This window comes from Oncorhynchus mykiss, chromosome 20, assembly GCF_057628025.1.
Source record: "Oncorhynchus mykiss isolate SJ-2025 chromosome 20, ASM5762802v1, whole genome shotgun sequence".
NCBI classification, from domain to species: Eukaryota; Metazoa; Chordata; class Actinopteri; order Salmoniformes; family Salmonidae; genus Oncorhynchus; species Oncorhynchus mykiss.
Window position 1 is genome coordinate 26,511,962 of NC_143041.1, and position 26,549 is coordinate 26,538,510.

The 26,549-nt window shown below is 42.0% G+C and overlaps 1 protein-coding gene across 3 annotated transcripts in view; it reads right to left on the reverse strand.

Annotated features, from left to right (window-relative positions):
* Positions 1-26,549, reverse strand: part of LOC149974499 (uncharacterized) — a 90,931-nt gene that overhangs the window by 20,352 nt on the left and 44,030 nt on the right. For 2 of the 3 annotated variants that reach the window (XM_090211939.1, XM_090211940.1), the window contains exon 2: positions 18,752-18,858. In XM_090211939.1, coding sequence (XP_090068065.1) covers positions 18,752-18,858 — 107 coding nt within the window. Of the gene's footprint in view, positions 1-18,751; positions 18,859-20,180; positions 21,889-26,549 lie in introns of those variants that run through there. The other variant, XM_090211938.1, reaches the window with a different exon arrangement.

Consider the following 26,549-nt stretch of genomic DNA (forward strand, 5'->3'; position numbering starts at 1 on the left):
TCTGAATGAATGCCTAAACGTAATGTTTTAACCCTATAAAAAACCTCAACCCTTAACTTTGAAATTTGACGCTTGGAGAAACGTGGATAAACGTCAGAATCAAATTGGTAAAACCGTGAGATCTGACTTAGATAATACTGTACGTCTGTCCCCCCTGTTCTTTAAACGGCACTGTCAATCTCTTCCTGTTCGGGCCCTCAGGCTACTTCATGCTTTTAATCTGTGTTCTGATGTTTTTCTAAATCAGCCCAGACAGGGTAGTTGGGTAGGAATCTTCTGGAGAGGTTTTACCCAGCATGGGGATTAGCGTTTGTGAAATGCAGCAGTGAAACTATAATTAGCTGAAATTGAACATGATTAAGCTGCTCTTTTTACAGGTTCACTTTCCATTCCTGAGAGAAAATGCTATTATTAAAAAACATCATAATAAGAGACACTAAAACCTCAGGACTGTGTTTTAAGGGCATAGGGAGCTGGATGTGTGTGTGTGTGTGTGTGTGTGTGTGTGTGTGTGTGTGTGTGTGTGTGTGTGTGTGTGTGTGTGTGTGTTCACGTATATGTCTGTCAGTCTGTCCATGGGTGTCTACTTGTCCATCTGTTCGCTTTGCTCTCATTTCTCTCTCTGTTTGGAAAGCAGTGACGGGCCACTGTGTGTTGAAGGTTGCTGCAAAGTCTGTTGACACAGAGAGACTAGGTTAAACACTCCAGCAGTAGATACCTTTCCTCTCCTATAGCTCATAAAAGATGCAGAGGCATATCTTTCAGGAGGAGCAGAAGCATCCCAAAGGAATGCAGCAATGAGAAGGGCATATTAGCTCACCAGTGATGTCCACCCTGCATTGGACAAGCCTATCCATCTACATTCTAGATGGATGCACATTATTTTTATTATTTGCTAAAACTGAACATGTATCCTAGTGGCGATCTGAGAGATGAAAATCAATTCAAAGAAGACAACTATACTCCCTTGGAGAAAAATACAAGCAGGCACATTTAGCAGAGAGAAAACTAGGTTACTGAACACAGCGTGTGGCTCTGTTGGTGAGGGCACAAGCAGAATGAGCAGTAGTTTTGGGTGTGCTTTGCCAGTGCGGCATCTTGGAAATGGTGAGAAAAATATATTGGTCCAAGACAAAGGATCTCCTTCTTCCTAATATGAAGCAGCGCCAGGGAGGGACTACTTTTTTTATGGAGGAAGAAGTGGGTCGCTAGGAAACCCCATATGGATCCCTGGGCCGTTCGGCTCAACCCCACTGCCTTCAGGGCTGCAGAACTAACTCAGCGCCTTCAGCAAGGAACTGTGCATGCTTTCATGCACACAAACATGAGTGTACGCACGCACAAGTGCACACATGCACGCACTCACATAAAAATACACACTCCGAGTGAACTAAAATTCTAAAATAGTTAATTATGAGATTCATCCCAGTTAACACCTGTTAGGTAATTAATGCCAATCACTGCCTCAGGAGAAAATTACACGCTGCCACAACGGTAGAACTTCAGACTCTACTCATTACCATTCACAACCTGTGGCCTTCTCCTGCTGCTAGTAAATAATTTTAGATAATAAACTAACAAATAAACAAACACTCAGCTGTCTGTTGTGGTCCAGGAGACGAGAGACAGAAGAATAGAGACATGCAACGTCCTTGTTTTTTATCGGGACGATATGTCAATGTAAGTTATGATACTGTATGTAATGAATTATAATTGGGTACATAAACATACATGCTGCCAATTTTGTATATAATTGAGAAACATTGGTTAGTTAATCATATTTGCATGATTACCAAACTGAGGGGTACACGGGAAGTACTGCAGTACTGTGCTATAGTGTTGATGAGATACAGAAAACCAGAGCAAGTGCAGAATTCCTATGACAACATGTAAAATAATATTCCCGTTTCTCTTACTTTACCCAAGAAAAGTGAGTAATGCATTAAAATCTAGAGAGTCTCCACAAGATAAATATTCTAGGTCAAAAACAGAAACCAGACATACAGTACATGCTATGAATTATACATGATTTACGTTTTTATGAGGACTGCTGATCCTGGCACATAATCAGTCATTTACTCGAGATATGTGTGTGTGTGTGTGTGTGTGTGTGGAAGGGGGGCGGGGGGGGGGGGGGGGCTGGAAGAGCCGCAGGTACAGATTAAAATCAATACACACATACACCTGCTAAGTGACTGAGGTCAGGATAGATGCAATTCTATATAATACTAAAATAATTGCAAATGTGAGCACACCGACACACACAAACAAATTGCACACATGAGCACACTGACACACCGACACACACACACCGACACACACACACACAGACTTGTACAGCTAACCTTGTGATGACACACAATTCAGTCCCATTCAAAATCCTATTTTCACTAGCCCCTAACCCTAAACCTAACCCTAACCATAACCATAACCAAAAAGCCTAACCTTCACCCTAACCCTAACCCTAAACTTAATCCTGACTCCTGACCCTAACACCAAAACTAACCCTAGCTCCTAACCCTAAACTTAATTTTAATTTTAACCTTAACCCTAAACCCCCTAGAAACAGCACTTGACCTTGTGGGGACCAACAAAACGTCCCCAGTTGGTAAAATTGTTGTTTGTTCAATATTCATGTGGGGACCCCACACGAATAGTTAACGACGTCCACAGACACACACACTGCCCAGCAGGCCTTGAAGGAATCAGTCATACAACTGGCTGCTATCTTTTCAAATGAAATTCTACTAGACTGACGCAGCCAGTCAAATCTACCTGTCAAATGTGTTTACACTTGACATAATAGGGATTTCCTATTGGGCTCGGGCAGTTCTTTACCTACTGAGAATCATTGACTAATTATAAACCCTTACAGAAAAAACACATGATTTCACATATGGAAAATCATTTGATTTCATGTGAAATTTCATGTGAAAACGTGTTTTTGGAACACTTCTCATGTGATCACATGTTTTCACATGTTGTGTTACATGTTGTCACATGTTATCACATTAACTTCACATGAGATCACGTGATCACATTTTTTAACGTAAGGACAGTCGAAGCCGTCACCAAAACAACACCCATTGTGTCAGAATCCAGCACCAGGTGACCGACTGGGAGAATTATCTCCTGAGCTGTCAGGCACTCTGCAAAGCACGGCTCCCAGATCAATATTCCGAAGAGAGGTGCTCCTGAGGGTGTGTGACACGTCTTACTCCCCTTCGGGCTGCAAACCATATCGGGGAAAAAGATCCTTTCAAGTCCTGTGTTCTTTTATTTTCCAGGAATCCTAGGGGCAAACTCGATATAATTTCTAGAGAGAATGACAGTGACATCCAAGGTATTCTTCTCCCTTTGGAGCTCTTTCTCCCCAAGCCCTGTTTGAATTTCAACTGTACAGAGTACTTATACCTTTTCAGTCACTCTCTGTTCTATGATTTCAAGATGTCTAGATGTTTGATTATATGTTGTGTGACTGTGGGAGTGGTATACTTACTGCCTGCTTGAGTTTAGCCTGTGCATGTTCAGACAATGGGCATGTTTCACTTTGAGGAAAGGGTAGAAATCCTAAAAGTAGGGTTGGAGTATTCTGCAGTGTGCCATACTGACAGATAGATAGGCAGATTCAGATGTTATTGATCCCCAAGGGGAAATTCGCTGTCAAGTCGCAGAGAGAAACATACTACTGACAAGACAGAAAAAATGTCAGAGTCAAAACGTGTCAATATGTCACAGTGCTGGATACAGTACGATGTGACAGTGCTAGATAAAGTAATTAATCAACCTGCAATAATATAAAATTGTACCAGTGGAGGCTCCTTAGAGGAGGAAGGGGAGGACTATTTTTTTTTTAATTGCAAAACATAATTTAAAAAAATCATTTTTAGATAAAACTATACAGTAGCCTCAACAGCACTCTGCAGGGTAGCACCATGGTGCACCATCAAAGGATCAGAAAATGAATTGAAAGCTGAAAGCATAAGCATTAGCTACAGCTAGCTAGCACTGCAGTGAATAAAATGTGGTGAGTAGTTGACTCAAAGAGAGAGAAAGACAATAGTTGAACAGTTTTGAACAAATTAATTTCTTCTAAAATAAAGGACAAGCAAGAGAGAGATATAGACGGCCATTTTTTTTAAACTTTCAGTTTCACTTACTTAGCTAACAAATGCAGAGAGCTAGTTTAGCCCACTCAAACACCCTGCTCAAACAGAGAGATGCTATGTTAGCTAGCTGTCTATGACTATCCAACACAACACTGGAAGTCTTCCAAGTCAAGGCAAGCTTTTGGTTTTTCAAAAACATTGCCACCGGGGCCGCCGGTGTAAGTTCTATATTGCTTACTGACGGTACACTGTAATGTTACTGCATGATTGTAGTGGGTTTACTAACTCGTTAGCTCTATTAGCTATGCTGACTGACGTTAATTTAGTAATTTTAGTAATGTAGGCTGTCTGTAGCGGTTATGATATGGTTTGGCATGGAAAGTTGATTTTGCACAGCTGATGTGTTGTGCATTGAAGTCCACAAGCAAATGGAAAAGGTAAGAGGAGGAGAGCGCATAGATGCGAGAAGGAATACAACGTGGCTGCTATGAAAGTGAACTGTGTTTACCCGTGATCAGGGGTGTATTCATTCCTCCGATTCTGTTTAAAAACAAATCTTTAACGGACGCAAACAGAACAAAATGAGGATAAACTTACCTGAATTTGTCCAATAGAAACATTTTCGTTCGCAACTGTTCGACTAATGATTACACCCTAGATCAACTAGATGCAGAAAAGAGTGTGCAAGCGGTATTGAATGTGTCACTGTCTGTCCATGTGTCACTGTCTGTCAAATCAAATTTTCTCTCGACCTGTGTGCACCTACATTGTAAACATTTATTCATAGGCTAGGTTGTAGCATACTCATGATGGGTATAGGGAACATTGGTGTATCATGAAGTATCATTTGCATATATGCATGAGACGAAATACAGTGGGTGACAAAAAGGCAGAGAAACTGCCAGCATTTCCAGAACAGTCACCAGATTCACAAACACACACTCAGAAATATATTAGAAGAGTGAAGTGGATGATATACTGTACATGATAATAGATCAAGCTATGTAGAGATGATGATGGGTGGAGATGGTATTATTTGATCTCATCTATTCAAACAGATTTTATCCCTGGATTTCTTTTGAAGGCAAGGTCGTATGAATGTCTTTGATGTTATACATGCAATCAGGAAGGGTAGCATTAAAAACATTGACCAATCTCTTTGATACTGCATCTCTGTGAGTGATCGTCGAAGATTCAAGGAGGCAGGTATCAAAGTTTCCGAAGGACAGTCCTGACCTTTGATAGAAGTATTACCTGTCAAACAAAACACTTTTTTCATCCTGAGAAGATCTGGCTTTAAATTAGACACTGTTACGACCTGACAGTATGAAGAAATATTATTACTTTAAAGGCCACTATAAAAATGTAAAATACAGTATATGTCTCTGTATGTCTCTGTTAATTGTAAAACATGTTTACTAGCTACTTAGCACTTTGGATGAGTTCTGTACAGCTGCTATCTTGATTTTTGAACATTCCCAGACAGTCCTAACAAACTTCCGGACTTGTTACCATGCTGCTGTGCTATTTGTTGCTACTTGACTATCTATCTGCCAAACATTTAGTTTTTTTACTCGCTCAACTTTTTTCATTAAATGTTTTCACCCCGGACGCTATATATGTTTCTACAGGACCTCCACCCTCTGAAAAAGCTGAGTAGTAACATTAACACTATGCCATCCAATTGCAGTTGCTGGACTCATAATATACAAGAGAACTATCACCTTATGGTGAGGCTCAACCAGTGTCGCTCATTCAGTCGACAGGAACTTTCAACCTGTAATAATATCATTTGTACCATTAAGCAACGAGTCGGAGTCAGAGGTCGAGCCTTCTCAGGTCTCTCCTCCACCCGTTACGGGGTCTGAGCCTCCGAAGTGGCCCACCATTAGCTCTGACAAATTGAAAACCCTAGTCATTGGCGATTCCATTCCCTGCAATTAAAAGGAAATAATCATCCAGCGACCATACACTGTTTACCAGGGAGCAGAGCTACTGACATAAAGGCTCATCTGAAGATAGTGCTGGCTAGAGAGTACAGTAGAGTATAGTAGAGAGTATAGGGATATTGTTATCCACGTCGGCACCAATGATGTTAGGATGAAATAGTCAGAGGTCACCAAGAGTAACATAGCTTCAGCGTATAAATTAGCTAGAAAGATGTGTCGGCATCAAGTAATTGTCTCTGGCCCCCTCCCAGTTAGGGGGAGTGATTAGCTCTACAGCAGAGTCTCTGGCCCCCTCCCAGTTAGGGGGAGTGAAGAGCTCTACAGCAGAGTCTCTGGCCCCCTCCCAGTAAGTGGGAGTGATGAGCTCAACAGCAGTCTCACAACTCAATCTCTGGTTGAAAACTGTATTCTGCCCCTCCCAAAAGATAGAATATGTAGATAATTGGCCCACTTTCTGGGACTCACCCACAAACAGGACCAAGCCAGGCCTGCTGAGGAGTGACGGACTCCATCCTAGCTGGAGGGGTGCTCTCATCTTATCTATCAACATAGACGGGGCTCTAACTCCTCTAGCTCCACAGGCAGGATTAGTGGAGTCTGCCACTAGCACAGTCAGTGTAGTCAGCTCAGCTATCCCCATTGAGAACGAGTTTGTGCCTCAATCTAGGTTGAGTAAAACTAAACATGGTGGTGTTCACTTTAGCAATCTCACTGGAATAAAGACCTCCTCCCTTCCTGTCATTATTGAAAGAGATTGTGATATCTCACATCTCAAAATAGGACAACTTAATGTTAGATCCCTCACTTCCAAGGCAGTCATACTCAATGAACGAATCACTGATCATATTCTTGATGTGATTGGCCTGACTGAAACATGGCTCAAGCCTGATGAATTTACTTTGCTAAATGAGGCCTCTCCTCCCAGTTACACTGGTGACCATATTCCCGTCGCATCCCGCAAAGGTTTTGCTAACATTTACAACAGCAAATTTAGATTTAGAAAAAAACATGTCATGAAATCTATGAAGCCTACTCAATCACTTTGTATAGCTATTGTTTACAGGCCTCCTGTTGTAAGGCTGGTCCTCACCAGACATCACCGGCAACAACGTCACCTATGGGTACAAACCCACCGTCGCTGGACCAGACAGGACTGGTAAAAAGGCCTGTACTCTGGAGCGAAATCGATTTGGAGGTGGAGGGTCCGTCATGGTCTGGGGCGGTGTGTCACAGCATCATCGGACTGAGCTTGTTGTCATTGCAGGCAATCTCAACGCTGTGCGTTACAGGGAAGACATCCTCCTCCCTCATGTGGTACCCTTCCTGCAGGCTCATCCTGACATGACCCTCCAGCATGACAATGCCACCAGCCATACTGCTCGTTCTGTGCGTGATTTCCTGCAAGACAGGAATGTCAGTGTTCTGCCATGGCCAGCGAAGAGCCCAGATCTCAATCCCATTGAGCACGTATGGGACCTCTTGGATTGGAGGGTAAGGGCTAGGGCCATTCACCTCAGAAAGGTCCGGGAACTTGCAGGTGCTTTGGTGGAAGAGTGCGGTAACATCTCACAGCAAGAACTGGCAAACCTGATACAGCCCATGAGGAGGAGATGCACTGCAGTACTTAATGCAGCTGGTGGCCACACCAGATACTGACTGTTACTTTTGATTTTACCCCCCCCCCCCCCCCCCTTTGTTCAGGAACACATTATTCAATTTCTGTTAGTCACATGTCTGTGGAACTTGTTCAGTTTATGTCTCAGTTGTTGAATCTTATTATGTTTATACAAATATTTGTTATATGTTAAGTTTGCTTAAAATAAACGCAGTTGACAGTGAGAGGACGTTTTGTCCCGTGGGATAAATATTGTGGATCTAAATGTTTTTCCACATAATCCTGGACTATCGGACCATCATTTTATTACATTTGCAATCGCAAACAAATAATCTACACAGACACCAACAAAGGATCATCAAAAGTCGTGCTATAAATTCTCGGACAGCCCAAAGATTCCTAGATGCCCTTCCAGACTCCCTCCACCTACCAAAGGACGTCAGAGTATAAAAAACGGTAAACCACCTAACTGAGGATCTAAATGTAAACTTGCGTAATACCCTAGATGCAGTCACACCGCTAAAAACTAAAAACATTTGTCACAAGAAATTTGCTCCCTGGTATACAGAAAATACCTGAGCCCTGAAGCAAGCTTCCAGAAAATTGGAATGGCTCTCCATCAAACTGGAAGTCTTCCCGACTATCTTGGAAAGACAGTACCATGCAATATCGAAGAGCCCTCACTGTTGTTCAATCATCCTATTTTTCCAACCTAACTGAGGAGAATAAGAACAATCCAAAATGTATTTTTGATACTGTTGCAAAGCTAACTAAAAAGCAGCATTCAACAGGAGACGATAGCTTTCACTTCAGCAGTGATGAATTCATGAACCTCTTCAATGAAAAGATCATGATCATTAGAAAGCAAATTACGGATTCCTCTTTGAACCTGAGTATTTCTCCAAAGCTCAGTTGTCCTGAGTCTGCACAGAACTGCCAGGACCTAGGATCAATGGAGACACTCACGTTTTTTAATCCTGCATCTCTTGACACATTCATGAAAATAGTCATGGCCTCTAAACCCTCAAGCTGCATACTGGACCCTATTCCAACTAAACTACTGAAAGAGCTAATTCCTGTGCTTGGCCCTCCTATGTTGAATGTAATAAATGTCTCCCGATCCACTGGATGTGTACCAAACTCACTAAAAGTGGCAGTAATAAAGCATCTCTTGAAAAAGCCAAACCTTGACCCGGAAAATGTAAAAAAAACTATTGGCCTTTATCGAATCTCCCATTCCTCTCAAAAATGTTTAGAAAAAGCTGTTGAGCAGCAACTCACTGCTTTCCTGAAGACAAATAATGCATATAAAAAGCTTCTGTCTGGTTTTAGACCCCTCATAGCACTGAGACTGCACTCGTGACGGTGGTAAATTGCTTTTTAATCGCGTCAGACCAAGGCTCTGCATCTGTCCTTGTGCTCTTAGACCTTAGTGCTGCTTTTCACATCATCGATCACCACATTATTTTGGAGAGATAAGAACACCAAATTGGTCTACATAGACAAGTTCTTGCCTGGTTTAGATCTTATCTCTCGGAAAGATATTTGTCCGTCTCTGTGGATGGTTTCCTCTGACAAATCAGCGTTCCTCAAGGTTCTGTTTTAGGACTACTATTGTTTTCACTATATATTCTACCTCTTGGTGATGTAATTTAACCCACTGTTAACCCACTGTTCCTAGGCCGTCATTGAAAATAAGAATTTGTTCTTAACTGACTTGCCTAGTTAAATAAAGGTTAAAAAAAATACAAAAAATAATAATTGGGAAACACAATGCCAACTTTATGTGCTATGCTCACAACACACAGCTGTACATTTCGATAAAACATGGTGAAGCCCCAAAATTGCCTACCCTGGAAGCCTGTGTTTCAAACATAAGGAAGTGGATGGTGGCAAATGTTTTAATTTTAAACTCAGACAAAACAGAGATGCTAGTTCTAGGTCCCAATAAACAAAGACATGTTCTATTGGATCTGACAATTAATCTTGATGGTTGTACAGTCATCTCAAATAAAACTCTGAATGACCTCGGCGTTACTCTGGACCCTGATCTCTCTTTTGATGAACATATCAAGAATATATCAAGGATAGCTTTTTTTTTTACATCTTCATAACATTGCAAAAATCGGAAACTTTTTTGTCCAAGAATTATACAGAAAAGCTAATCCATGATTTTGTCACATCTAGATTAGACTACTGCAATGTTCTACTCTCCGCTTACCCAGATAAAGCACTAAATAAACGTCAGTTAGTGCTAAACACAGCTGCCACCGTGCTTTTACATCTGCATTGCTTGCTGTTTGGGGAATTTAGGCTGGGTTTCTGTATAGCACACTGTGACATCTGCTGATGTAAAAAGGGCTTTATAAATACCTTTGATTGATAGATTAGCCATGGGTGGCAGGTATTATCGTCATACACGACTGATGAAAGAAACTACTAGTTTATTAAAAACATCAATCAAAAAGGTCACACTTCAAACAAAGTACAGCATAACTTACACATGCTTTATGGAACCTTCCTACAAACCTCCCTACATACCTGGGGATCACCAACAAAATATAATGGTCTAAACATACCAAGACAGTCGTGAACAGGGCATGACAAAACCTTTTCCCCTTCAGGAGACTGAAAAGACTTGGCATGGGCCCCAAGTTCTACAGCTGCACCATCGAGAGCATCCTGACCGGTTGCATCACCGCCTGGTATGGCAACTGCTCGGCATCTGACCGTAAGGCGCTACAGAGGGTAGTGCGAACGGCCCAGTACATCACTGGGGCCAAGCTTCCTGCCATCCAGGACCTATATAACCTATATAATAGGCGGTGTCAGAGGAAAGACCATAAAATTGTCAGAGACTCCAGTCACCCAAGTTATAGACCGTTTTCTCTGCTACCACACAGCAAGCAGGTACCGGAGCGCCAAGTCTAGGACCAAGTGGCTCCTCAACAGCTTCTACCCCCCCTTTTGTACACTGCTGCTACTCGCTGTTTATTATCTATGCATAGTCACTTCACCCCCATCTACATGTACAGATTACCTCAACTAGCCTGTAACCCTGCACACTGACTCGGTACTGGTGCCCCCTGTATATAACCTCAATATTGTTCTTCTTATTGTTACTTTATTATTATTACTTTTTATTTTTGTCTACTTGGTAAATATCTTCTTAACTCTTCTTGAACTGCACAGTTGGTTAAGGGCTTGTAAGTACGCATTTCACGTTAAAGCCTACACTTGTTGTATTCGGCGCATGTAACAAATAAAGTTTGATTTGATACCTGATAATGCTTCCCAAATCAATTGCAAGCTAATTACAGATCAAAGTCTGTCAAAACCAAAAACCCAGAAAGCAGCAGGATTCAGTGTGTGTAACCACCAATCCTAAATAGATAAGATCAGCAGTAGACCTGTGAATGTGCCCAGCTCCGTGACGCACTTCTCACTGCCACCACATGTCCCTGTTTCCCGGGCTGGGCCAGAGCCCAGGAGGCATACAGAGAGCTGCTGCCAGAGAATCTCTAGGCGGGGGAGAAGGGGCCAACTCTCCATAGAGCCGTGCCCTAAGAGAGAGGGAGGTGGTGGTGCATCACAAAATTTGCCCTCAGTGGGTGGTCCCCCTGCCAATAATATGACATCGCTGGTGGCGTTAGTCAGTTAGCCAAAAGAATCTGCTGCCTGCCCCCAGGGCAAATCCTGAGGGAGGGAGAGTTTGAGTGTATGTGAGCTAGTGAGAGAGTGAGTGAGTGTGTGTGTGTGTGTGTGATTGATTGAGTGGGCAAGTGAGCCAAACGTCTCAGTCCATGGACAGAGATTGAACCAGAAGTGCCAGTATGTTCTGTAGCGTCAGAGCTTAGAACCAACATGAAAACTCTGTATAATCTTTCTGCACGATACAATTTTGCAATGCAAACCTACATACAGAGGCGTTCATCAACATAATGTAAATGTAATGAATGGAAATTCAAATGGAATTTTGATGCAAGACATTAAGGGGATTTCTCACTGTGTAGCACAGCCACATGCTAGGGGGACTAATACTAACTCAGCCACATGTTCGGCAAGCTAAATACTACTGTGTAGCTACATACAGAAGCTAAATAGCGCTAGAATGTCTCTCTCAGATTTGCCTCCCTTCACTATTTGTATTTTATCAGGATCCCCAATTGTTTGGACCCCAGAGGATCAAAACAGACATTTGAGCATCTTTTTTTTCTTCCAGTAGGAGCTACATTGATGTATTCCATATGCATCATAATCTGAGCCTCAATCAATAACAATTTTCCACCCTAATTTCCTTGGGGTATTACATTACATTACATTAAAACTTAAGACATTTCAAATCAGAGGACATCTGGAAAAAATCATTTCCTTTTGCAGATTAAACACATAATCCTAATATTTGTGAAGATCTTAATTCGAATGAATTAAACTGTGTAATAAGATCTACTCACTGTAGCATTTAATCACAATCCAAAGGATTCCCCACTGTTCAAACATACAAAGGAGGAATGCTCATCGTTTTATTGATATTGATGTAGATGGGTGTAGTAATACAAATGTCTGATGAGTCGCTCTCTCGAAGACATGACAGACTCTTATTCACTTGCCCTCCTCAGACCCAATCCACACACACACGAGCAGATACACATGCACGCACACACCCACTCACGCACGCACGCACGCACAAGCCAAACACGCACACATGCAGAAGCCAAACACACACGTAATTATCTGTCAAAAATTTGATTTGAGTCTCTGGCTGTAAATGAACTGATTAATATTCCCCAGGGTCGTACAAGGACAGAGGGCAGTCTGCTGATTACACCCTGAGATATTCAGCCTCCTTAGAGCTTCTTTTGTTGTTACACCATGACAACAAGAGGGCAGATTATACAGTACATAGGAACAGAGTCATACGTTAATCAGTAATCAGTCAGATAGAGGACAATTAGGACATACAGGGGAACTTCCCTCCATGGAAAACATCCTTAGATGATTAAATAATCCCTAAAATAATTTAAACAGAGTGTGGCTATTCTACTTCCCTTGTTCAAGTTTAGCTCACTTCCTTTTTCTATGTTTTCTACTCTACTTCTTCCAAAGAGCAGTGAGTCCCAGCTTCCCCATGTGTATGACTCTGATTACTGTGTCTGGTCGATCAGAGCCGTCTGAGGAGGCTGGGAGGCCCACAGCCCTAATGAACACAGCCTAATGGATCTCCGATGCTGCTGAGGGGACCCATATTAGTGTAATTAGCCTTAGCAAGGGCACGGGAACGAGGCTCGGGAGGAGCACGTCTGGACCTGGGTCTGTCTGTAGATTAAAAAACATTCTGTAACTTTTAGGAGGACAATGGATTAAAAAAACACAATGGAAGTTCACAGTATACACTTGTGACCTGTTCCAAGAAACTAGGCGTATGTCTCTCATTACTACTTCACAGGAGAAGCATTTGAACGTTTTTTCGGGGGGGGGGGGGGGGGTGGGCAGAAATGCCTTCTGGAACATGCAAACTTTCATGTGCCTTTATAACAAACTTGTATGCCATCTGTAAATACGAATCTAATTGTTAAATGGTGAGCATAGTTGGTTTAGCCAAGGAAAAATACAGGCACCTTCCCGCTAGCCATGATTGGCTGAGATAATGGATGGGCTGGGCATGCCAAGAGATGAGTTCGGATTGGTCTGTCTTTAACATGAGCTGCTAAGTATGTGTGGATAATCCTGTCTACAGCAGCTTTTTTTTTTTTAATATTATGAAGAACTGAAAAAGTTTTGCTATTGCTCTCAACATTGCTGCCCCGAAGTTAATAGCGCTATTGACAGATCAGTGGGAAAACTTTGTGATGGACGATGACTTTACTTTACTTTCTGGACGATGATCGTGTCATGCTGACTCTCACCTGACTGAAAATGAATCAGAGAATGTGGAAATCCCTGATTTAGGTAAAAGCATTTTCATTGAACCAGACATTGTATAGTTGATGACAATGCTGGGGACTAAACGGTGTCGTTGTCAGGGAATACTTTAACCGAGTTTTGAAATCAGTGGAATGCCCAGTGAAGCAGAGAGATGATTGCCAAATGCGGAGAGAGTCCAAAAAGAGAACATAGAAAGAAGGCTGTTGTATAAAACACCTGTCTCCAGATTACATCTTCAAACTAAGGGCAACCATGGCATCCATGACAGAGGGAGAAGCGTCCATCCATGTATTGGGAGGGGTAAGTCGCTACATTTTCAGATATTATACATTTAAAATTTGGTCAGAAAGTCATTTTCATTGCAAGTTAAAGCGTGCTGTTAGCTAGCTAGCTAATGTTAGCTGGCTGGCTCGCTAGTTAAAGTTACGTGTATGATCTGTGTAGGAGCTCTAGAAAGAGGCCCGAGTTCCTGAGTTGGAATTCTGAGTTGGATGACCGTTCAAATAGATTTTTCCCAGGTAAAGTTTTTTTCTTCTGACTTCCCAGTTGTTTTGAATGCGGCATTAGAGTTGAGATTATGGTTCACTGTTTAGCTAGTGTCACGTCCTGACCTTAGTTCTTTTGTTATGTTTCTTGTTTAGGTTGGTCAGGGCGTGAGTTGGGGTCTGCATTCTATGTGTTGTTCTAGTTTTGGTTTTCTACGTGTTTGGCCTGGTCAGAGGAGGCTGTCAATCGTTGTCTCTGATTGAGAACCATATTTAGGTAGCCTGCTTTTTCCACTTGATTTGTGGGTAGTTGTTTTCTGTTTAGTGTATGTCCCCTTACAGAACTGTTTCGTTTCATTCGCCGTTGTTATTTTGTTTAGTGTTCTCTGTTTAATAAATATGAACATGGACACGTACCACGCTGCATATTGGTCCGATCTCTCCTACTCCTCCTCAGACGAGGACGACGAACGTTACAGCTAGCTAGCCAAAAAGACTCCGTTATGCAAGTAACCATTTCACTGTAGCGTTTACACCTTCTGTATCCTGTGCATGTGACAAATAAACTTTGATTTGATTTGATATAGTGTGTGTTTACCAGCGATGGTAACGTGAAGAACATCATGACCTGCACCAAAGTCAGATTAGAATATAGGCCAAGGACTAGATAAAGTTTATTTTTACTGCTACTTTTTGCTACTACTTTCACTAGTTGAAATGTTTGGTTGTTTACTACACTATGAATCCTTAAAGAGATGGGTGTGAATGTTGCTGAATGGGTGTAGACAAAGAAGAGCTTCTCCAGTAGGTGTACCAACCTATTCACAGGCCATTTTCTCAAAACCGGGCTACAAGTTGGTCAACTTTCGAAACAGAATTACTTTCTCATTGTTCCTCAACTGCAGAATATGATATACCATTTTCTAGCTCGGATTCTGTACTTTTATCCAATGTAAAAAACGATTTCAAATTTTGCTACATAGGATCGAATCCAGGTGGTGGGTCACACTTTTTCTTTATTGTTGTTTTTTGCCAATAATAAAGAACTATTTTTGATTGGAACTCTTATTGTCCTCCCTAGAGTTGCTGAATATTTTATATATATTTTTTTAGCTTGCTCCTGTTCCTGCACCTTGATTGGAAAATGACAATTTTCTTTATTTTCCTTTGCTTTGTGCCTGTCTGTAGCTGCTTCCCTGGATACCTGACTGTGTAGGATTCAGGATGAAAGAGTGTGGAGTCTTAGGTGATGGGTGACTTAGAGGTCAGGGTAAAGTTGTATCTCTCAACAGAACTGTGTGATCTGATTTTTTTAGACAGACAGACAGACAGACAGACAGACAGACAGACAGACAGACAGACAGACAGACAGACAGACAGACAGACAGACAGACAGACAGACAGACAGACACACACACACACACACACACACACACACACACACACACACACACACACACACACACACACACACTATAGCTGCAGGTGATACATTTCAGCATAATTAATAAACAGTAGATGAGGTTAGAGAAATCAAGAGAGGAGAGTGTTTTGGAGACAGAGCCTTTCTTTATGCTTTGTAATCTCCAAGCAATTACTTATTAGCAATTTCATACTTCATATCTGGAGATGTTTAAGGGAAGATTAGAACTGCTGGGCAGGTAATTACCTTTGTGACCGTGAGTTGTAAATACAGATCACTCTCAGTCAGCTCACGGATGGAAAGCCTACCCTGCTCTCTTCCTGGGGCTCTCATGTAATAATATTTCATTTTTTTCAGAGTACCATTTCTATCTTCTATTTTTCTCAATGTCCCACCTCATGAGTTTAGGTTGAGGTGGGACAAATCTACCAGAAGCAGCAGTGACTTTATATCGTTTGTATGACACTTTTCCCTTCACAGATGTAAACGAGGTTACATTCTGCCTGCAGTTTGTCAACTTTGTCACTCTAAAGATATTTGACTGTTGACATTGCACTGATCCTCTCCGACAGTCTTGACATGTTGTCCTCTCTCCTTTTCTCTCTCTCTCCTTCTCTTTCATTCTCTCTCCCCATTTCCCCTTCTCCTTCTCTGTGTCTCGCTGCCTCTTTATTTCTGTCTCCGTCTCTCACTCCATTTCTCACTTTGTGCTTTGATGCTGAAGGCTCGGAGACATGGGATTTTGAGCTCTTTAAGAATTTCTAAAAAGTGTCCCGTTTTGAGATGACATGAAAGTGTTATCACCAGCCCAGCAGGGCTTGGGAGGGCTGCTTGGTTCATGGCCGTGGAGCCATCAAGATTAAACTGTTAATTTTTCATATGTAGAGGGGTACAGAGCAGAGGCCCCAGTTCTCATGGGTTCTAACATAACATGGAGAGATCTGACGTATTACTCATTGCTGTGGTGTGTGAGACATGTCTCACATGTGCGATACATGATAAAGGGTTTTTACGCATTACATCCCATATGATGTCAAAACAAAGCCACGTAAGGAACAAAACGCTTGCTCTAGTCTTGTCCTTAGCTAATACTCAGAGGTGCTTGAAGACAATGCTTGGGGGAGAAAGTAGCTCATCCCAAGCTGTTATCCACCATTGCCATGCTGAAAGAGGCGTTGTTATGGCTATCAGCCATACAAACTGCCCTCGTCATTCTTCTCCAAAGCTGGGTGAGGACAGCTAAGATGGGGATCTACTGATAATGTCAGTAATAGGGTAATCTGGCCATAAGCTATAATCAATAGATGGTCTACTCTAAAAATAGAATGTGATCAACAAGAGACGTACACAGCTGGACTCCGTTCATCCATCCCCCTCTCTATGATAAATCCGTCTCCCGGCTGGTCGAGACCTCTAAACCCATATGAAGCCTCTCTGGAGATCTAATCAGATCATAGGGGTTAATAACACTCCACATGATTACCCACAAGACCCCAGACTAAAGAGTGGAGCAGGGTTCCACATCAATAATAATCACTATTTCACCAGCCAGGCCTCCCAGGTGATAATATCCTATTTCTGTGTTCCCTCACAGCAGCAGAAGCCATATATTACTACGCATACTTCAGAGAGCCTGGCTTTAGACTAGAGACTTGTTTAAGATTTCCACACGTCTCCCCATGTTTGGTACTTCTATCTATATATATTTAACCTTTATTTATTTTGAGGTAGACCTGGTGCATCTGCCTCTTCGAAACATCAGTGGCAGTTATTTATAGATATTGATGACAGAAGACACCAGCACCCCAGAAGACATTAGAGACAAAGGACACTACTTTAAAATGATTCGAGGGAGAGCTGTTAGGAGCCCAGTACAGTCACACCGGATCATAAGGTGTGTCAGTCAGATTGTGTTTGATAGTATCAAGAAAATAGGACAAATCCCAGTGACAACAACACTGTCAGCTACACTCTCTGTTCCAGTCTGCACGTCTCAAAATACATCCTTTCAAGTAGAAGGGGGCTTAGATGTGCCGCTTGCTTTGTGTTTTAATAATTTTTCAATTTTTAGGATGAAACACATCCAGCCACAAAAGGTGGTGATGTAATCATACTGGAATCAGAATCACTTGGTACAGCGGTATGGAATGTGTATGAAATACTCCAGATTAAGCCTCTCCTGTGTTTCTGAGTTGTTTACACAAAGCCCATAACTGTGCTGCCCACATGATGCAACAGAAATAGATGCCATTCACTCCGCTCTCTCTCTCTCTCTCTCTCTCTCTCTCTCTATTTCTCTCTCTCTCTCTCTATTTCTCTCTCTCTATTTCTCTCTCTATCTCTCTCTCTCTCTCTCTTTCTCTCTCTATCTCTCCCTCTCCCTCTCTCTGTCTCTCTCTCTCTCTTTCTCTCTCTCTCTCTCTCTCTCTCTCTTTCTTTCTCCCTCTCTCTGTCTCTCTCTCTCTCTCTCTTTCTCTCTCTCTCTTTCTTTCTCCCTCTCTCTGTCTCTCTCTCTCTCTCTTTCTCTCTCTCTCTCTCTCTCTCTCCCTCTCTCTGTCTCTCTCTCTCTCTCTCTCTATTTCTCTCTCTCTCTCCCTCTCTCTGTCTCTCTCTCTCTCTCTCTCTCCCTCTGTCTCTCTGTCTCTCTCTCTGTCTCTCTGTCTCTGTCTCTCTATCTCTCTCTCTCTCTCTCTCTCTCTCTCTATCTCTCTCTCTCTCTCTCTCTCCCTCTCTCTGTCTCTCTCTCTCTCTCTCTCTATTTCTCTCTCTCTCTCTCCCTCTCTCTATCTCTCTCTCTCTCTCTCTATCTCTCTCTCTCTCTCTCTCTCTCTCTCTCTCTACCCCTCTCCTACACATTTTGAATCATTGAATCATGTAGGCATGGGACAACATAAAACTGTGAATTACCACTGGATTTCTAAAGCATAAGGCAGTTTGTTTCCCTCCACATGACTCCATCTAAGATTATAAAATTAATGCCACACTTGAAACGAAATACATCTGGCTATGATACAAGCATAATACCCATACCCTTACAGAGACCAAATGCTTAATTGAGAGTCAGTGTACAATATGCAACAATGCAACCTGCCCACATTACGTTTGCGATTATCTGTTTAGGGCCCTCATGGCCAACCCTCCCAGTCTCAAATTTCTCTGAAGTTGCAGATACATCCACACACAGCTGTCCACAACCATCACCACCAAAAACCTCTGCTTATAGGGGCCAAAACAGTGAAACTTACGGAGGTTGTTGGCCCTTGTGTCATAGTGCTGTGCCTGCATGCCAAGGGTGTCCTCCCCCTGGAACTGCTCACCTGGACAGCCGACCTGTAACACGCTTTGGACAGCCCTGTGTGTGTGTGAGAGAGAGAGAGAGAGAGAGAGAGAGAGAGAGAGAGAGAGAGAGAGAGAGAGAGAGAGAGAATGAAGAATTGTGCCTAATGCTTGATTTCATGCTGAACACATGCTGAACACCGCTGCGCTGCAACCTGGTCTCAGAGCATTTTGTATTATTCTGTAAGGAAATCTGAGAAATATGCTATGTTTCGTATAGTATGTATTCATTTGTGGATGTCCATCATCCATTTTGTATATGTTACGAATTACAATTCGTATTATATGTTATGAATTAGCAAGGTGGTTAGGTGGCTAGGCTAGGGATTAGGGTTAGGGTTAAATTTAGGAGTTAGGTTAAAGGGTTAGCTAAAAGGGTTAAGGTTAGGGTTAGGGGAAGGGTTAGCTAAAAGGGTTAGGGTTAGTGGAATGTTTAGCTAACATGCTAAGTAGTTGCAAATTAGGAAAAAATAAGTAAGTCATTGAAAATTTGCTAAATAGCTAAAATTATAAAGTTGTCCATGATGAGATTCGAAATCGTAACCTTTCAGTGGCTAGACTACCCTGACCAACCAGTAACAATCTGTCTTATGTAACCATACCAAACATAACATATCATGCTAATTTTAGTGTCTCAGATTTACATTTACTATGATATGTCTAGTCTATGAGACCAGGCACAGGGCAGGGAGTTCAAGAGAAAGCAAAATTTAACATTTTCAAATGAATAAGTTAATTTGACTAGTCAATTGAATGGGTTCCACATTAATTCGAAAATATTAAATTCTAAGAATAAATAAGACGTGATGATGAAAACAAATAGGACAGAATTGGTCCATTGTTAGAGAAAGATCTCCAAATAAAGGCATTGCATGCGCATGTTGTGGAGGGCATTGTGGCCTCGCTCACAACTGTAAGAGACACACGCCCCCGTGCTCTCTGCGAGTGAAGCAGGCAAGCAACCCACACAGGTGAGCCAAGTGTCTGATGACATTATGCAATCTAGTCCAATTGATAAACTGTCGATGACAGCTACTTTCTGTCCATCGAAGAGGTCTTATTGTGCGCGTAAAAGTAATTTATACGGGGGATTTCTTATTATAATTTTAAACAAGAGCCACATTTAGATTGGATCCTTCCTACTATCAGTGACAAGGTAATTATAATAGAGTCGTTTACCAATATAAAACTGGCAAGCACGAGTCTAGAACTCAAGCTTTAAAAATTATTGTTGCGCGCGCTCTAGCCTACACGTGCGCACCAAGCGAGCTCCTTGAAAACAAGCGCATGAAAGGAGCTCGCGGCGCGCTCAACAGCAGCAGAACCCCAGAAACCCACCTAGCCATATTCTCTCTCTGGGGTCGGTGCGCCTTTTCCAGGCCGAGTTTGGTGAATATCCCAACAAGTGCCATGATAGCGACTACTCCACAGATTATATACACGATTAAATTAGTTTTATCTTTGGTGGGGTCGTGCCGGAGGTCATTTTTCTTAAACGGGGTTTGACCTGTCATCATCCACACCGGAGTGTCGTAGTTTTTACAGGTGCTCTGATCCAGCCGCGAGGTCTTGTAGGAGCAGCAGAACCGAAAGCCACAGGTGCCGCAGCAATACAGATAATCGCCCGTTTTGCAAACGAACGGCGGGTCCCACTGGCCCATCACATCATAGTACCCCCGGCACCGGTCCTCCGTGTGTGGGGGCTCTGAGAAGCCTGCGCCCTCGTCCTCCCTGGATCCGTTGGAGGTCGTCATCATGACAAAGCCATCCAGTTGTCCTGGTTCTCCGTCCGCCTTGCAGACCAGCGCTATAACTTTGACCAACAAGTAACCGAGCAGAAAGTATTTCCCCCTCATTGTGTTGTCCTTCTCCCCCTTCCTTTCAGCTCCTCTAGCGCATTTCAGTAGACACCCGAAGAAGAAGAAGAAGAAGAAGAGCTTACGGTCTTGGTATTATGAAAAGTCCAAAAACATAGATGCAAATTGCAGAACACTGCCATCAGTGTTGGTGAGCGTTTTCACTAATGTCCTCGACATCCATGAAGGTAAAGATAACCATTTGTTGTTATTTTTTCCCAAATAAAACGTTGCATTTATATGGTTATTGTCCTTCTTAGAATAGTTCCCCAGTGCACAATCTTTCTACAGGTGTTCTTAGAAAAATAATTCCATGATGTTATCAAATCTAGGCTACTTCACTTCTCACATCCATCAGCACGCTCTCACACATAGGAGTCAATGGAGCTAGAACTAACTGCACAAATGTTTTGAGCTGGAGTGAGCGAATAAGAGCTGAGGTGGGAGAGCATGGTGCGCAAAATGATAGGAGGAGAGAATGTAAGGAGGAATTCCGAAGAAGAAAGAGAGATTACTGTATTGTTAAACATATCTGTGAGTCTGTGACAGCCCAAAACGCGCATTACGATTTGTGGATCGAGTTGTGCTGCCTAGCAATTCAGTTTTTTCCTTCTTATAATTTGCGCACAGACAAAACATGGTCACGGGATGCAGACATTTCCGTTATGGTAACTTCCAAATGAGATTAGAGAGAGGGTTATAGAGGGGTTGTTTTGCCAACCTGAGTTGCATAGGCTACACGTATGTATTTATTTTTTACGCTCGAAGACTAATGCTTTTATACACTGGCCTGACTAAGAGTCCACACAAACACTCGTCTCTTTCCATGCACAGTGACATCATACACAGAGACGTTTCTCTATTCATCACAAAATTATATTTGTTATGCCTCACAAACGTTGGATTATAGAGTTCTGTGGATTGATTTCCTTTAGGAATGATTTCCCATATACAATTCATATTTCCCATATTATATCATATTCTACTCGCTGCCTTTCACCTGTTCAAAAAGCTCAACTCATCAAAATACTGTGCAAAACCATGTCTGTACCTGCAAAACACCAGTCTCAACATCAACAGTGACAGTGAAGTGCGTACTCTGGGATGCTGGTCTTCTAGGTAGAGTTGCAAAGAAAAAGCCATCTCTCAGACTGGCCAATAAAAAGAAAGATCAAGATAGGCAAAAGATCACAAACACTGGACAGAGGAACTCTGCCTAGAAGGCCAGCATACAGGAGTCGCCTCTTCACTGTTGATGTTGAGACTGGTGTTTTGTGGGTACTATTTAATGAAGCTGCCAGTTGAGGGCTTGTGAGGAGTCTGTTTCTCAAACTAGACACTAATATACTTGTCCTCTTGCTCAGTTGTGCACCGGGGCCTCCCACTCCTCTTTCTATTCTGGCTAGGGCCAGTTTGCACTGTAATGAGTAGTACACAGCATTGTACGAGATCTTCAGTTTCTTGGCAATTTCTCACATGGAATAGCCTTCATTTCTCAGAACAAGAATAGACTGACGAGTTTCCAAAGAAAGTTATTTGTTTCTGGCCATTTTGAGCCTGTAATTGAACCCACAAATGCTGATGCTCCAGATACTGTGCTAACATAATTGCAAAAGGGTTTTCTAATGATCAATTAACCTTTTAAAATGATAAACTTGGATTAGCTAACACAACGTGCCATTGGAACACAGGAGTGATGGTTGCTGATAATGGGCCTCTGTACACCTATGTAGATATTCCATTAAAAAATCTGCCATTTCCAGGTTCAATAGTCATTTACAACATTAACAATGTCTACACTTGTGGGAGGTGCTTCAGGAAGCATGGGATGAAATCTCTTCAGATTACCTCAACAAATTGACAACTAGAATGCCAAAGGTCTGCAAGGCTGTAGTTGCTGCAAATGGAGGATTCTTTGACAAGCGCAAAGTTTGGATACAATTATTATTTATATTAAAATCATTATAACCTTGTCAATGTCTTGACTATATTTACAACTCATTTCAAGTATGTTTTTATGGAAAACAAGGACATTTCTAAGTGACCCCAAACTTTTGAATGGTAGTGTGTATATAAACTCAACTGTCAACTGCGTTTATTTTCAGCAAACTTAACATGTGTAAATATTTGTATGAACATAACAACATTCAACAACTGAGACATAAACTGAACAAACATGTGACAAACAGAAATTGAATAATGTGTTCCTGAACAAAGGGGGGGGGGGGGGGGGGGGGGGTTAAAATCAAAGTAACAGTCAGTATCTGGTGTATCTGCATTAAGTACTGCAGTATATCTCCTCCTCATGGGCTGCACCAGATTTGCCAGTTCTTTTTTATTTTATTTTATTTTTATTTCACCTTTATTTAACCAGGTAGGCAAGTTGAGAACAAGTTCTCATTTACAACTGCGACCTGGCCAAGATAAAACATAGCAGTGTGAACAGACAACAACACAGAGTTACACATGGAGTAAACAATAAACAAGTCAATAACACAGTATACATTTTTTTTACATAAAAAAAGAGTCTATATACATTGTGTGCAAAAGGCATGAGGAGGTAGGCGAATAATTACAATTTAGCAGATTAACACTGGAGTGATAAATTATCAGATGGTCATGTGCAGGTAGAGATACTGGTGTGCAAAAGACCAGAAAAGTAAATAAATAAAAACAGTATGGGTATTGAGGTAGGTAAATTGGGTGGGCTATTTACCGATTGACTATGTACAGCTGCAGCGATCGGTTAGCTGCTCAGATAGCAGATGTTTAAAGTTGGTGAGGGAGAAAAAAGTCTCCAACTTCAACGATTTTTGCAATTCGTTCCAGTCACAGGCAGCAGAGAACTGGAAGGAAAGGCGGCCAAATGAGGTGTTGGCTTTAGGGATGATCAGTGAGATACACATGCTGGAGCGCGTGCTACGGGTGGGTGTTGCCATCGTGACCAGTGAACTGAGATAAGGCGGAGATTTACCTAGCATGGAGTTGTAGATGACCTGGAGCCAGTGGGACTGGCGACGAATATGTAGGGAGGGCCAGCCGACTAGAGCATACAGGTCGCAGTGGTGGGTGGTATAAGGTGCTTTAGTTCTTGCTGTGAGATGTTACCCCACCCTTCCACCAAAGCACCTGCAAGTTCCCGGACCTTTCTGAGGTGAATGGCCATAGCCCTCACCCTCCAATCCAACAGGTCCCATATGTGCTCAATGGGATTGAGATCTGGGCTCTTCGCTGGCCATGGCAGAACACTGACATTCCTGTCTTGCAGGAAATCACGCACAGAACGAGCAGTATGGCTGGTGGCATTGTCATGCTGAAGGGTCATGTCAGGATGAGCCTTCAGGAAGGTTACCACACGAGGGAGGAGGATGTCTTCCCTGTAACACACAGCATTGAGATTGCCTGCAATGACAACAAGCTCAGTCCAATGATGCTATGACACACTGCCCCAGACCATGACAGACCCTCCACCTCCAAATCAATCCCGCTCCAGAGTACAGGCCTCGGTGTAACGCTCATTCCTTTGATGATAAACGCAAATCCGACCATCACCCCTGGTGAGACTGGTCAGTGAAGAACACTTTTTGCCAGTCCTGTCTGGTCCAGCGATGGTGGGTTTGTGTCCATAGGTGACATTGTTGCAGGTAAGGTGAGGACCTGCCTTACAACAGGCCTACAAGCCCTCAGTCCAGCTTCTCTCAGCCTATTGCGGACAGTCTGAGCACTGATGGAAGGATTGTGCGTTCCTGGTTTAACTCGGGCAGTTGTTGCACTCCTGTACCTGTCCCGCAGGTGTGATGTTCGGATTTATGCCTCCTTGCAGCATGCCTAAGGTACGTTCACACAGATGAGCAGGGACCCTGGGCATCTTTCTTTTGGTGTTTTTCAGAGTCTGTAGAAAGGCCTCTTTAGTGTCCTAAGTTTTCATAACTGTGACCTTAATTACCTAACGTCTGTAAGCTGTTAGTGTCTTAACGACCGTTCCACAGGTGCATGTTCATGAATTGTTTATGGTTCATTGAACAAGCATGGGAAACTGTGTTTAAACCCTTCACAATGAAGATCTGTGAAGTTATTTGGATTTTTACGAATTACCTTTGAAAGACAGGCTTCTGAAAAAGGGACGTTTCTTTTTTTGCTGAGTTATATATATATATATATATATATATAGAGAGAGAGAGAGAGAGAGAAAGTCAAGGTACAGCTCCCAGATGCGGTCAGTCAGTCACACAGGCTGCTACAGAAAAGTTATGCAGCCAAGCAAAGTTAATAGATAGATCATGTAGTCGATTCAACACGAGCGACGAGTCTATGGCTGAATCACAAATATGAATTTCATGCTCGTTTTATTAATTCATATGAATGATATAATTAAATTCACGAGTGTATTGTCACTCTCTGGAAGTCTCCCTCTGAGTTTTGTCAGCAACAAGGCCGGGGGTTGTTGTAGAAATTGTAGAACTAGGCAGGGGTTTGGACATTGTTGTTATTCTACTTGGCCAGATAGTGACTTTCACCTTGTTTGGGATTCACAAATACCTCACTGTACATTAACAAATAAAGAACAACATCAAGACTGACTGAAGGTAGCTACCTAAATCTAGCCAACTAGCTAGCAAGCTAACTAACTAGCCACCCATATAGTAGGCTAGCTAACATCCATTTGTTTTGCAATTTTGTTTTGCTGAATTATACCCCTTGATTTTGAAGATTATGATTTACAAATGCCTATGGCTGTAATAGTGCCCCCTAGTTTCAAGAGGTTATGATTTACAAATGCCTATGGCTGTAAATGTGAGTTGCATTATTGCCGTTTAGCTACCTTATCATAACCCCAAAATGGGTCTCTGCCCAAAACCAATGGCATACTACATGTGGTGTTGTATGGAAGACTTATTAACACATTAGGAATACCTTCAAATCATATTTTTTAAGCTAGAATCCCTAATTGAAATCATAAGAAAACATCCCCACCCCTGTTTTGTTAAAAAGCTAAGGGAAGGGCTGGAGAAAATGTGACCACTCTCAAATTCTTAGACAGAGCTATGGATGCAAGTACTGACCTTCTATGATATCAAATGTATAAGCTAGTTTTAAACATGTTTTGAGGCTATGCAGTGTTAGTTTAAATTTACATTGTTTAGAAACATTAAAGAAAAATAAGCTTATATTTGGGGTTCTGATGGGGTATGACAGTTTAACTAATTTTATGAGGCATTTATAAGTTACATTCTTCAAGATTCAATGGGTATATATCATTAATTTATAAGTCCAAAAATGGCTGTAGCAACTTAGGATTTTAACTTTACATAGGCCTATGTTAGGATTGGTTAGTCATGGTGTGATAGGAAGTCAGTGGGAGTTATTTTCTGCTGGCCCGGGCTGAACCGGGCAATGGCTTGTCACATCATTGGGCGAAAGTGGGGAAGGAGGACTGCCCGTCTCAAGTCGAACAGTAATCTGCACCGCTCGGTCATGTTGTCAACAAGGCAACATGGTGCATTGTCCAGAATTATAAACTGTCTGGTTTGAGCACTGAATGCTGATTGGCTAACAACCATGGTATATCAGACAGTATACCATGGGTATGATAAAACATTTATTTTTACTGCTCTTATTACGTTAGTCACCAGTTTATAATATAAATAAGGCACTTGTGGGGTTTGTGATATGTGTCCAATATACCACGGCTAAGAACAGCCCTTAGCCGTGGTATATTGGCCATATAGCCTCTGGCATTATTGCTTAAACATACATCTACTCTTTTCTATCAAATACGTTCAGGATTTTCAAACTATTTTTCATTGGGAAGGCAGATAAAGAGTTTTAATCAAAAGCAATCACTTTTTCA